Genomic DNA, 13,799 nt, shown 5'->3' with positions numbered 1-13,799 from the left:
TCACATAGTATATCATGTATCTATCGCTCCTTCCTACAATATACTCAGTTGTATCATCGCCATCTAGAATCTCAACCAGAGAACACTTCTTGGCTGCTTCCACGCAGAACTAAACCTTCGTCTTAAAAACATTTGGTGTGAACCTTTTCTTCGCATTTACTTCGAGAATTGAAGCATCTGGATCTGTGAATGGCTCAGATTGCAGTGCATTAGTGTCATCATCCGCCTCAATTCTGCGCACCTTTGTAAGGCAGCTCTCATAGTGTTGCACCATTTCTAACAAGGTCATTTTACCATCCAGTTTCATCTGAAGCCTAGAGTTCATGCTCTCACTCCGTTGGTTGCTCCGCAATCCTAAATAGCGATTATCAGCATGATACGCAGCACACCAAGTTGCTCTCACCTCATACATCTTATATAGCCACGAGTCCTCTGTGACATCATACTTTTCGAAAAATGCCTGCCATTTCCTCTCAATCTCTTCTATGGAGCAAAGGTCATACATAAAAATCCTGAACTCAGCCTTCCCTGTATCATCGTGAATATTGTGCACAAGGTTCTGCTCAATATGTCATCCGCAAAGCCTATGCGGTGAATTCGGCCACACCACACTGATTGCTCTCTGCATAGCGAGGTCTCCATCAGTGATCACGGAAATATGATACTTCTGAACATTAGCTTCAGTAAATGTTTTCAGCAGCCACACATATGACTCGATATTCTCGTGAGAAATAATTCCACATCCGAAAATAACTGTGCGGTAATGGTGATTCACTCCAACAAAAGGAACAAGGGGCAAGCTGTACCGATTTGTTTTGTAGGTGCTATCAAATACAACGACATCATCAAATGCTTTATAATCAAGCAGACATTTAGTATCACACCAGAACAGTCCCTGCAGGTGTCCTTCGCCATCAGTCATGTACTTGAAAAAGAAATCAGAATCTCTATTTTGACATTCCATCAGGTGACTGATTATTGTTTGAGCATCACTAGCAGCAATTATCTTCTGCTTATAGAGATGACAGAAATTATACAAGTCCCTTGATGTATAACCAACCTTGTCATACCCACCGTACTGTATCTCCATAATTTCAAATATCTGGTGTTTAAGAATCCCAGCAACCCCCAACTCGACAATTTCAGCCTTCTGCGCATCGCTGATTAATCGATGTAAACGCAGTAGACAACCAAGGTCGGCTGGAGCCAGCGGATGGTTATGTTCATCGATGAAATTCTTCACATACCACTGCCCGCTGTTTCGATCTAGTGCAATCACCAATTTTGCAGGGCATCCAACACGAGTTATATCCCGTGGCCTCCGCTTCTTAATCTCCTTCTTCACATACTTCTCTTCACGGTAAATTTGACGACGGCAAACAAACCGCCGAAGGGTGAGCTCAGTGTGGTCACTGTTCCACTCAACATATCTTTTCCTCACACTAAACCCTTTGCCAAGAGCATATGCATTATAAAACTGATATCCTTCATCTTCGTTAGCGAATATCTTGCTAACGATTTCACTGTACTCCATTAAATTCTCAAGATCCGCCATTTCCTACTGCACCTATCAACAATATTAAACAAATTAAATATACACATAGCAAATTCGCAACATTTCTTTCACCTGAAAATGCAGACTAAAAACAAACATTTCGCTTCAATCATCTAATACTATCTTGAGCAATTTATCATCTAATCATGAAACAAGGGACCCATCAAGAGGAGGCGGCGTCCAAGTACCTGTGGATGGATGCCCAAACACGGGGCAACTGGGAGGGGACGAAGCAGGCGCAGGCGGCAACCTCGCAACTCGAGGGCGTAGGGAACACAACCGGCGGCGTTCAAACCCTACCTAGCGCGCAGAGTAGGGCGACGGCCTATAGCGGCGGGGTCGAGGGCAGGGAGGTCGACACAAAGAGCGAGTGCGGGGCTGAGTGGAGGGTGTCAGCGGTCACGGTGGAGGGGGCAGAGCAAGGCGGCGGCGACGCCGGCGGCGACTGGGGCAGAGCAAGGCGGCGGCGACGCCGGCGGCGACTGGGGCGGAGCATGGCGGCGTCGACGCCGGCGGCGACTGGGGCGGAGCAAGGCGGCGGCGAACTCGCGGCGATCCAGTGAGGGGCGATCGGGCGAGGCAGGCGGTAGCACTGTGCGGGCGGATAGTCCAGGGGCGTGGGGGGAAGGGGGGAAGGGGGAGAGCGAAATTACTACAGTACCCTTCCACACATCAAATTAATTAAATTAATTATTTAGGAGAGGCACCGGGAGACACTTCCAACCATTATAAAAGACCTCATTTAATAATATTTTCTACATTTATGTGTGGGCATAACCTCCTTTGTCCCGTCAATCCTATAACATATTAATATGAATATACTTTATGTATATTAGCATAGTGTCTATGAGTTGCTATAGGTAATATAATAGACTTTATGCTCGTTTACTCTGTGTACAGGCCGTATGTGATCATGTGAGGCATTAATTGTCTCGGTTTTGATTGGGGTTCCGATTGATTTGTCTATGTTCCAATTAAAATTCTGATTGATTTGTCCAGATTCTGATTACATTCCGTTTGACGGACCAATCCGCTGAAGCTTTCGACGGCGATTGACTGGTTGGAAGGTTCCAGACAGGCTCGTGCATGAAACAAAGCGGCTAGGTGCATGCTGGCTGCTGAACTCATCAGCGTATAGTCGGTGGTGCTGAACTCATCTGCGTACAGTCGGTGGCCAATGGCGTCCAACGGTCCAAGAGAGAAAACTCGACGGCCAATCGGGAGCACCTGGCGGCAATTGGTGGCGTGTGGCGTGACGACTCGACTGCTTGGAGCACATGCGTGTGCGTGCATTCAAACTCGATCGTACACATGGCTCGACCAATAGCTAATAGCGTCATGCTGGTTTTGTTAGTAAATAATGTGCCCATGATCTATGGATAAAAATATCGAATATGTATAGTTGTTTGTGCGTTAATATGTAGTAGGAGTCGTGGATGGACCATTGGGGTTTCAAAATGCAAGGGTTAAAGGCAAAGGAGCCACAAGAGTTGTGTGCATTGCGTGAGAGAGGCAAGGATGGCAAGGTTAGAGCATCTCTAAAAACTCTTGTATTTTGTTAGCTAAACTTGAAGATCGTAGGCTCCTTGTAAAAATAGAAAAACACCTAATTCTATAGAGTAGTCCAAAAGATTAGGTAAAATGTGATGTCTATATCAAAATTGGGTCCACATCATTCAATTCCGTCGGCCCCTTCCGATTCCACCGTGATCCATGTTGGTGATGCCCTCGATGTTGAGCGCCGCCGCCCTTGAATTGGCGCCGCCGCTGGACGTGAGTAACGCTGCCCCTTTGGAGCTGCACCGCCTGGACGTGGTCAAGACCCTCGGCGACAGCACCTGTACGTGGATGCAAGGAGACGCTGGAAGTTGGATCAAATTAATTTGAGGTATCAAGACGTACTCGCTTCAATGTTGTGCTTTACTCTGTTACATACCGTATTGAAGCAATTTTTTTATCAGCTGGGCAGCGAATGGGTGGGAAGGAGGGGCGACGACGCGGCCGGGCGCGGGCGAGCGAAGATGGCTAGAGATGGTTTGTATAGCATATGTTGTCTTGCAAAAAAGCCTAGTAGAGGGGAAAGAATACATAATCTGGAAGATGACGACTCGTTTACAATAGTTGTTGCATGCAGTTTTTGCTCTCCATTTTCTTTTTCTAGCTAGCACATGCCGGATAAAAGAGCTATTGGAGATACTCTTAGTTCAAGAGTTCAAGTTGATAGTTATTCAGAAACTTGGGAAATATACAGGCCCGTATCTAGGCACGTGCGGGTCGTGCGACCGCACAGGGCCCCCGAATTTGAAGGGCCCCTAAAATATTAGATATATATTAGATATAGTCATGTAAATATTTTAATTTAGTTGATTATTGATCCAATTTGTGGCAAAATATGGCTCATTGTACGCGTATCACTTATCACTTCCTTTTACATGTGTGCTACTCGGGGTCACATGTGTGATCTCGAGTGGACCTATCATAGCACCACAACCTCTCCAGGATTCCATATTTTGAAGCTAAAATCGGCCTAATAAACCAGGCCCCTCAATGCTTTGTTGCTAGAACAAACTTTTTTTTGGAAAAAAATTTTGTTGCTCAAACAATAATAATTATTCCAGCAATAAAAGAAATTATTCCGGAACAAAAAATAGTTATTAGACCTTTTGTGATGATTTAACTGCCAGTCACACGTGTGACTTCTAATATTTGTGCTTTCACACAGCAAATCGCGCTTGCCGGCTGCTATCGCTTGGTATTCGCGATCCTGCACTAGGCCACTAGGGCCCAGTCCATTGTTTCGCAGGGCCCTCGAATTTGCCGGTACGGCCCTGGAAATTAAAAATACTTAGATCGGTTACATTTCTACGGACAATGATGCATGCTCAAAGTTTATTCCCTCGTTAGACGTTCTGTTAACCACATTCTTTTGTTGTTTACGTAAGCTGGTGATGTGTTTCGCTCCTACTCCCAGCATTTACGGGATCAGAAGAAAACGTTGGCCAAAGTTCCTTATGATCGAGACGTTGTCGTAACAAGTCTCAACCACACCCAACACAGCTAGTGTACAAATACACATGCATGCTGGCAGATGGAGCATCTATCTATCAGGAATGCGTTATCCAAGAAACACTAGACACGACTCACACGAGTAGCAAGCAAAGAAAAAAGATGGACGCAACGAAGAAACGCGTGGCGATCGTCGGCGCCGGCCCGAGCGGCCTGGCGGCATGCAAGCACGCCCTCGCCAAGGGGTTCCGCCCCGTGGTCTTCGAGTCCGCCGCCGGCGTCGGCGGCGTGTGGAGGCGGACGCTCGCCTCGACGAGGCTGCAGACGCCGGCGTCCGCGTACCGGTTCTCCGACTTCCCGTGGCCGGCGCCGGCGGACGCCGCCTCGGCCGAGGGGCTCTTCCCGCGCCACGACCAGGTGCTGGAGTACCTGGACGCGTACGCGCGGCGCTTCGGCGTCCTGGAGCGCGTCCGGTTCGGGTGCAAGGTGCTCGGCGCCAGCTACGTCGGCGCGACGGAGCGGGAGGTGGCCGCGTGGGAGCGGTGGTCCGGGAACGGCGAGGCGTTCGGCGACGGCACGGGCGAGTGGCACCTCACCGTGCGGCACGGCGACGGCGAGTCGGAGAGCACTCAGGTATGCTCCTTTAATCATTGGCGCACTTGTGTCTTGTGGTAGGGTCCGGCTACCGGGGGCCCGTAGGTCTTGTTTCGTTTGGACACATCGAACAAGTGGTCGAGATTGAGAGTTTGCGTCCCAATGCAGAGAAACCTTTTTATCAAATCAAGTACATGTGCACATGGATTATTGGCCCAAGAATCCTGCTCAAGTGGTACTCTGGGAACGTTCTTTTCACTGACGTCTTCTTTAAAATTTTGCATTATCTAAGACGGTTGACTTCCATCGTTGTTACTTTTCGTAAGTCTAATCAACGTTAACTAATATTATGCTTCATAAAAGCAATTCCAAAGGAAAATCATTATATGATTTGCGTACGACTTAAATCTTAATGACCATCTAAACTATTTCTTAGTTCAATTTACCCCCTAAACTAATTCATTTGATCCATTTTATGACTTAATAAGATTTATATTTTTTTATTTATCCATGCACAAGCAAAGTCTTGAGTTAAAATTTTGCAGGATGATAGCAAATATCATCACATATTTTATAAAAATATGTCAAGAATTTTTCATCATTATTTCGATAGAATACGATAATTAATAATAAATTAATATTTATGGTACATAATTAAGGAAAAATAATGATGAAAAATGACACAAATTGTGATGCTCACAACAACTCTGCAAAATCTTAAATTAAAATTCCACTTTTATATGGAGAAATAAAAAAGACATAGGAGGTAAATTGAACTAAATGATATAGTTTAGGGGTCAAATTAAACAAAAGATAGTTAAAGAGATTATTTGGACTTTTGCCATACTTGAGGGGAATAATTGGAGTTTTTACAAAGAAAAACATAAACTTTGGCTACAGAAATCGCCCATGAACATCAGCCATCCATTCTAAATCGAGGAGGTGGAAGAACTCTCCAGAAGACGGACTTGGGTGACTGTATGAGACTAATAGCAAGGACCGTCGATCTAGGATCGGATGGTGGAAAAAATTTAGACCGACTTGGATACCTGGCTGGCCTCCGAGCTAGAGTCCAAACGTGAGTAGAGCTATAAATTAAAGTTGTAAAGAGCGTTCATTCACAATAAGAAAATTATCTTATATTCAGACCTGGAAGGACCGTGCTCTATAAATACCCGAATAACTGTATCGGATGGAATGTCCGTCCTAAGGTGAATGAAGATTGTCACACAGAATGTTAACCTTGGATGTCCTGTCTACAGGATCTTCGTGGGCTGTTGTGATATTCCTCATCTCGATGGATATCATCCCCCAACACACATTTCTTTTTTTCTTCATAAATGTATTTATGGTTTCGTGATGGGGTTTCTTGATGTTTTTTTATTTGATTTCCTCTCCATAATGCTTCCCGAAATCATTTCTCGCATGATGTGGCAACTTTAAATTGATTTTGCACCACTAAACTGAACTTAAAACATGAGTAAATACCCCCTCGCTAGCAAAAGTCCAGTTTTGAACTCGAAGGCAGCTTGCTGGCAGCGTACGTGTTCAACTAGCTCATTTGACTGAGATGAGATCCAGACATACATACTGATGGCAAGTTGGCAAGACTTGTTGGAATGCTGAACGTACAGTAGACAGATAGGAATGGAGGGAGTATCCAACGAATAGACGAGAGAGACAGAAAGAAATACCCTTAACAGATTACAGCTCTTAACATAATCTCTGTTTTATCTGCTGGCCCAAGATCCTAACAATCTCCTGTCTGTATGTTCCATAGACGTACAGGTTCGATTTCCTGATCCTTTGCATCGGGAGGTACGGCGTCCCCAAGCTCCCCGCGTTTCCCCACGGCAGAGGCCCCGATGCGTTCCGCGGGCGGGTGCTCCACTCCATGGAGTACTCGAGCATGGTGCACGAGGACGCCGCCGAGCTGGTCAGGGGCAAGCGCGTCGCCGTGGTGGGCGCCGGCAAGTCGGCCATGGACACCGTCGCGCAGTGCGCCGTGGCCAACGGTGAGATCGTCGAACGGCGGCATGCATGTTAAGCCTGGTAGAACATTTGTGTGCCTGCAAAGAAACCACATCATTATCAGAATCTGTGCATTGGGGTTGACAGGTGTCAGGTACCCGTGCACAATGGTCTACAGAAGCGCCCACTGGATGGTGGATCCCAAAGTTGCTCGGCGCGTGAAATTCTTTACCTTCACCTCGTCCCGGTGGACGGAGCTGATGGTTCACAAGCCCGGCGAAGGGTTCGTTCTGAGCCTTGTCGCCACGATGCTGAGTCCACTGGTAACACTTGTTCCTGTCATTGTACGTTGTGGGAGCAACTTAACGAACAGTGTAAAGAATTGTTGTTCGTCCTTGCAGAGATGGGTGATATCGAAGGTGACGGAGGCCTACTACAAGAGGAGCATCCCGATGCGGGAGCACGGGATGGTGCCGGACTGTGGCTTCGAGCAGGCGAGCCTGGGCTGGCGGCTGGGCATACTCCCAGAGGGGTTCTACGACAGGGTGGACGAAGGCAGCGTCGAGCTCCGGAGGTGCGGCTCCGTCGGCTTCTGCGCCGACGGCCTCGTGCTGGACGCCGGCGGCGAGGGCGAGCGCGTCGTCGGCGCCGAAGTGGTCATCCTCTGCACGGGCTTCGACATCGACCGCCCACTGCGGGACGTGTTCGCGTCGCCCTGGTTCAGCGAGATGGTCGCCTCGGGCGACCACGGCGGCGGCGGAGCGGTGCTCCCGCTGTACCGGCACTGCGTGCACCCGCGGATCCCGCAGATGGCCGTGGTCGGGTACGCGGAGAGCGGGTCCAGCATCTACCCCTACGAGATGATGGCCAAGTGGGTGGCGCACCTGCTCGACGGCGCCGTCCGGCTGCCGGGCGTCCGCGACATGGAGCGCGGCGTCGCCGAGTGGGCGCGGTGGGGACGGTGGGCGCGCCGGAGCTGCGGGGGCTTCTTCCTCAAGTCGTGCGTCGCCTCCGTCACGACGTGGTACCACGACCAGCTGTGCCGGGACATGGGCCACAGCCCAAGGAGGAAGGACGGGCTCCTCGCCGAGTGGCTGCAGCCGTACGGGCCGACGGACTACGCAGGCATCCAGTGAAGAAAGCTACTAGCAGATCGATACAGAGCCCGAGATGGGCACGGCCGGTAATCGATCGGGCCATCGGGGCAGTTGAAGTCAGTAATTCTTGCTCGGCGCGATCTCTCTAGCGCGTCGATCGCATCCTGGAGTAATTAACATGAATTTGATTCTAGAGAGATTCAATCTTTGATCATGCAAACAAAAATGGCAGTGAGTGATTTGATTCACACGGAGTGACATTGCATTCATCTTCGATCATGCAGACATGGCAGTGATTTGATTCAGACCGAGTTGCATTGCTTGTTTAATTTCTTCAGTCTCTATCTCTACTACTAAAAAGAGGTTAAGGGTGACGTTTTTTTCAGCGGTCTTTCGTCCATCGTCCTTCGTACTCCCACTTCGTATCGTTCTCCTCCCCGTCCGTCATTTGCGCCTCTCTTTTTTTCGTTCCCCAGTCAGATCTCGCAAGCCAGCATGCCAGCCGGTTGAAATTTGAAAACGTACGAGTGCGAGATCTCGCGTGTCAGATCACCCGCGCCGCCTCGCCGTGGGCTCCCCGTCTCGGCCCTCCCCGCCGCCGCCGCCGCAGCCCACGCCTCGCCGTCTCGGACCTCGCCTCCGCCTCGCCGTCTCGGACCTCGCCTCCGCCTCGCCGTCCGTCTCGGTTTCTCCCCGCCGCACGCCGATCTCCCGGTGAACTTTGTTCGTTCCCAGAGCCCAGAGCCTGTAAGTAATCATCAATCTACGTTGTTTTGACAAAATCCCGAAGACTTATCCATTATATCTACTGCTGTTGATCCTCGCCGGCGAGGCCTGCTGCGCTCGCCATCTCGGGCCTCGTTGCCGCCGCAGCCCTCGCCGCTGTGATTGCCCTCACCGCCTCGACATCTCGCGCCTCGCCGTCCATCACGGACCTCCCACCCGCCGCACGTTGATCTCCCGGGGAAGCTTGGTTCGTTCCTAGACCTGTAAGTTATCACACTGTTTTTAGCTTTTTTTTCAGTTTTTAAGTTTAGTGGGACGATGAAATTTGGGCACTTGGTACTCGCTACTGTGTTCTGCATGTTTCTCTGAGTTGTTTGGTAGTTCAAGCATCATGCTGTTTTTTTTTTTGAAGGTCGGTCTGCTCCAATTGTTGCAATCTTATGTTTTATTAATACTCCAGTGTTGCTAGCGATCTGCCTCATAATTTCCCTTTTGCTTGTTTAAGTTAATCATCTATGGTTAAATGATCTTAGCGGCAACATGTAAATTGAACATGATTCTTTTATCAAGCATGCATTTTACGTGGTCTAGCGCTGGATGTTGCCATTGAACAAAAATATAAATCTCAAGGAAGCTATTAGCTCGATCTCCCTAGATGCCTACTTTTCTGCAGTATGTAGGCTAATGGCCTGATTCTTTTGGGATTCCGATTACTACATACGTATAGTAGATTTGATGATTTCACGGTGATCTTGTAAACTTTAGGTGCTGGATGTGCACCTTTCATTACAACTTAGAAACCGCAATCTGGTTGTAGTTCATTTTAGTTCTGAATGATGCTTTTTCAGTATTGTTTCACTATTTCCATTTGGGCTTATTGGCATCCATTCCAGTTTATTCGATGAATCGATTTGCTGCCATTGTGTACAGGAACTAAAATGATTACTATGTTTAGTAGGAGTTAGGTTTGCATCTCTCAGACATTCAACATTTTTGAACATTTGTTTTTTTGCATCTCTCAGACAAATCGAGTTGTTCGAGCAATCTGGAAATTGTGCATAGGCTATCTGAAAATTTCTGGCCTGTGGTGGAGCTATCTTTCTCTCAAATGACTTGGCTTGAACCTTAGCTTTCATCTCTGAGCTTGACAGCATAAATTCGTATCTGATGACATTATTTGTTCTGATATTATGTCTAGATCAACATTGAATTCATTTTGATGTTGTCCCATGCTCATGAACCAGCATTGATCTACACACGCAGGGCTTGCTACAACATGTGAAAGCAGATGGATCCTCTGAACGATACTAGAGGTAGTATTCTTGGTTTCTCTTATCACCCTAAACAACACAGATAGAAAATGGCACAGATAGGAGTATTGACTTTATATCTCTGAAAGTTTAAATACTGTCACTTTTTTCTGGATATAATTTGTAAAGGCGTTATGAACGTCTAAGCTGATATACAATCTCTGATTTGGCAGTCCAGCTTTTCCCATAAATTTGGATAGGGCAGTTACATCTTTTAGTGATCTGTCCTTTAGTCATCTGTAGAATTGGTCCTGATTCTCGCCTCTGGATTTTCTAAGGCATAGTCTGTGCTGCATTGATGACAGATGAGCAAAGGGAGGAGAAGAACAGGAAGTGGCGTGAGTCGTATCAACAGGAAAAAGTCTGTGCTGCCTCGATGACTGATGAGCAAAGGGAGGAGAAGAACAGGAAGTGGCGCGAGGCATATAAGAGGAAGAAGTGTCATGCACACAAGAAGGAAAATATGCCAGGTTTGCACATGTTCAAGTTAGCGGTTGGATTGTCAGTGCCGATCTCATATTGTGCACGCTGGTTCAAATTGTTGTTTCATCTGACACCCTTTTAATCTGCAGTGGATTCATATACAGGTAATCCTATTACTAATGCATCCAACGTATGCGTTATTTCTGCAATGGCTGAGCATACATCAAGTACATGTTCATATGTAATTTTCTTGACGTCATATGCAATTTTTCCATGGCACAAAACCAACTCTCCACGTCTGCAGATTTTGCTTTGCTCAATCGGGGAAGTGAAAATATTCTGACTCCTCTGAAGACAGTTGACAAAAATAATGAAAGAAATAAAAAGTGCCGTGAAGCTTATCAGAAAAGGAGTGTTGAAACACAGAACAAATCAATTCCTGCAGGTTTGCGTTTTAGACCCATGTTTGCACTACTTTTTTCTGTAGGTATGAAGGTCATCCCCATTAAAACTTTCATTTTATTAGAAAGAGAGACTTTTACTGAGGACCATCCTTATTCAGATTCGCCCTCGGTAAACTTGGTGAAGCCTAATTTCACCAACGGCTGCACAGATGTCCCACCAGGTACTCGATTGCTTAGTTTTGTATTTTCTTACCATATGTTCAAAATGTATGATGTGCATGTACTTACCTGGTTTCCTTAGTTTTGTACCAATTTTTTTGGTACAAACTATGTGTTAGCAAATCTACTGGCTTGTTTCTATTAGCAAATCATTGTTTTGATGCGTAGTTTACTGCTAAATTCTGTATATCTATATATAACTTATAAGTATGTTTGATAATTTTGCTAAATTCTGCTAAAACAAATTTCAGATGTACCATGTTCATATGGATCAAGAAACCATTGTTTATGAATATTTTGTTGAAATTTGAGAGTACGATTTCTTTTGTTTCATCACTGCAGATTTGTGTGCTTAATCAGATAATATCACTTTTTAGTTCTTATGCTAATATTGAAGGGTACGCATATAAGTATTGATAGGCATGCATCTATTAGTATGGCCATGTGAACTGTTTCATGATAAATTGGACTCATTATACTACAATTTTTTGGGTTTGTTTCAGGTTGGAAAGGGATTGGTGAGTGTCAGCTCAGAAGTTCACATTGCAGCATGACCACCGTGTTGAGTGTCAGCTAAAAGAAACTGCAGATGTTTAGTGTTCGGTTGGATCAAAAAATCACTGCTTATCAACCACTATTTACCAATGTTCAATGTTCTGTATCTGTCCTGTTGATATATACATGGAGACGCTGGTCCTCGAGGTGGCATGGAGCAGTAGATTATTTAATTTAATTTAAAATTATTATGCTGAAGTTTGCTTGCTTGTGAATATTGATGGGCATTATTGTATCATGTATTCCTTGTACTATATGTGTTAATTACTATAAAATTATTTTTGTCGTCCGTAGCAACGCACGGGCATGAACCTAGTTTATATATATAGCCTGCACAATCTAACTTGAGATGGAGGGTATATCGTCGTCTGTTTACTCGCACGTGCGTTTACAGCTTGTTAATCCAATTGGGCCCTTTGTATGAAGCCAGAGTATAGTAGCTTGCTGGTGGAGCATAGAAGAAGAAAAAAATTCCTTGCTGATGCGACAAGCTGGGTCGCCAAACTACTCATTTGGTTGTGGGCTGTATCTGATGTGGGCTCGTGTTGTTTAATCCAATTAGGCCCACTAACTCCTAGACTATACTGTGTGCCGCCGGCTGCAGAAGATTTCATGACAATTCAGTTGCACTAGAAAGGTCCGCGGCTTTGCCGCGTGGGACCTATATCCCGGGTCGTAGTATGGTAGTTGATGCGAATTTTAATTTATGCATTTAGTAGTTGTTGTGTATAGGCAAATGTATAATTTGTTTAAAGCACCGTAGTTAAGTTAAATCTATTGTTTTGTTATTTTCGCATAGATGTCATGGTCAACACCTCACTGTTGGACTTGGTATAATTTGAGCATTCTATTGTCGTGATGCTATTATTTAAGTAGTATATTTTTGGATGACAAAATATATTTATTGTGGTGAAGGAAGGGGCGAAATAATTTAATAGGGAGGGCAGTGTCGCGGAGCCCAATCAGTCGGATACTTAATGCAGTTACGAAAATTATGACCATGATGTAATTAATAGATGTGATGCTTTTTTTAAAAGCTATGTATATATTGAAATATACCGTGTTACTGTGAAGGTTGCAAGAGAAACTATAGAAAAATGGTAGTATAATATTATATTTTTATGGTGAAAGGAGTAAGATAATTTAGTAGGGATGGTGGAGCACAATTACTTGGATACTTAATGTATTCGTGTTATTGTGGAGGTAGCATGAGAAGTCATAAAAGAACGGTGGTACGATATTATATTATTATCAATTAAGATGTTATGTTGAACGAATTATAAAAATACTTTGAATTTAAAAAATGCTATATAGTGAAGTTGAAGATTTTAAAATTGTAAGCAACTTTTGTATTCATCATTTTTTTTAAATTGAAGATATTTTGTAGTCCAAATTGTAGGTACAACGGGTCGTATGCAAGCGTTTGTGCAAATGAATTGTGAAAGCATTTTGAATTTTAAAATTCGCTCTATAATGAAGTTGTAGTTTTTAAATTCTTGATCAAATTCTATGTTGAGCAACTTTTGATTCCAACGCGTTTTGGTGTTCAAATTTTACGTATAATGTTGCTCGTGTAGAAGTAACGAATGATACGGGTTGTGATTTGATTTAATTAAAATTATTTTAAACTAGAATGATTCTAAAAAGGTAGCATTGATCAATAGCTGAATGGATAACTTTGTTTGCATTGCACAGTAATGCATGAAAAGTATATCTATGCATCTAACCTTTTGCGATGAGAGTGGGTAAAGTATAGTGCATCTAACCTTTTGTGATCAGAGTAAGAAAAATATATATAGTACTGAGTATTATTAAAAGTTTTTGATACATTGTGCTGCAGCTCTAGTGATCTAAATTAGTGATTGAGGTCGAGAAAAATATTTTATGTATGGAAAATACCAAACATAGATCATATTTATCCATGGAATGACTATGTACT

The 13,799-nt window shown here is 44.9% G+C and overlaps 3 protein-coding genes across 12 annotated transcripts; 2 read left to right on the top strand and 1 right to left on the bottom strand.

Moving 5' to 3' along the window:
• Positions 1–109: 109 nt before the first annotated feature.
• LOC120702007 (protein FAR1-RELATED SEQUENCE 5-like) lies at positions 110–1,555 on the bottom strand. The gene is made up of 2 exons (XM_039985789.1): positions 613–1,555; positions 110–528 (listed from the first exon to the last, which is right to left on the bottom strand). The coding sequence occupies exons 1-2, from the start codon at positions 1,553–1,555 to the stop codon at positions 110–112; spliced, it is 1,362 nt and encodes a 453-aa protein (XP_039841723.1).
• A 2,996-nt stretch (positions 1,556–4,551) lies between these two features.
• LOC120703430 (probable flavin-containing monooxygenase 1) lies at positions 4,552–8,552 on the top strand. Of its 2 annotated transcripts, none has more exons than XM_039987513.1 (4): positions 4,552–5,194; positions 6,936–7,170; positions 7,274–7,449; positions 7,507–8,552. In XM_039987513.1, exons 1-4 carry the CDS (start codon positions 4,634–4,636, stop codon positions 8,260–8,262), a joined length of 1,728 nt encoding a protein of 575 aa, XP_039843447.1. In that variant the 5' UTR covers positions 4,552–4,633; the 3' UTR covers positions 8,263–8,552. The 2 variants fall into 2 exon arrangements, with proteins under 2 accessions (XP_039843447.1, XP_039843450.1); XM_039987516.1 differs by having other exon boundaries at positions 4,562–5,194; positions 7,528–8,552.
• A 111-nt stretch (positions 8,553–8,663) lies between these two features.
• On the top strand, positions 8,664–12,114 carry LOC120703431. Of its 9 annotated transcripts, none has more exons than XM_039987522.1 (7): positions 8,668–9,212; positions 10,213–10,262; positions 10,565–10,729; positions 10,832–10,846; positions 10,987–11,169; positions 11,245–11,307; positions 11,809–12,098. In XM_039987522.1, exons 2-7 carry the CDS (start codon positions 10,238–10,240, stop codon positions 11,880–11,882), a joined length of 525 nt encoding a protein of 174 aa, XP_039843456.1. In that variant the 5' UTR covers positions 8,668–9,212; positions 10,213–10,237; the 3' UTR covers positions 11,883–12,098. The 9 variants fall into 9 exon arrangements, with proteins under 9 accessions (XP_039843458.1, XP_039843456.1, XP_039843457.1 ...); XM_039987523.1 differs by having other exon boundaries at positions 8,674–9,212; positions 10,987–11,127; positions 11,209–11,307; positions 11,809–12,114; XM_039987520.1 differs by having other exon boundaries at positions 8,674–9,212; positions 10,832–10,909; positions 10,987–11,127; positions 11,209–11,307; positions 11,809–12,114.
• The last annotated feature ends 1,685 nt before the right edge of the window (positions 12,115–13,799 follow it).

This window comes from Panicum virgatum, chromosome 4K, assembly GCF_016808335.1.
Source record: "Panicum virgatum strain AP13 chromosome 4K, P.virgatum_v5, whole genome shotgun sequence".
Lineage (NCBI taxonomy): Eukaryota > Viridiplantae > Streptophyta > Magnoliopsida > Poales > Poaceae > Panicum > Panicum virgatum.
The sequence above is the reverse complement of the archived record's forward strand: the minus strand, read 5'-3'. Positions and strand labels throughout refer to the sequence as shown.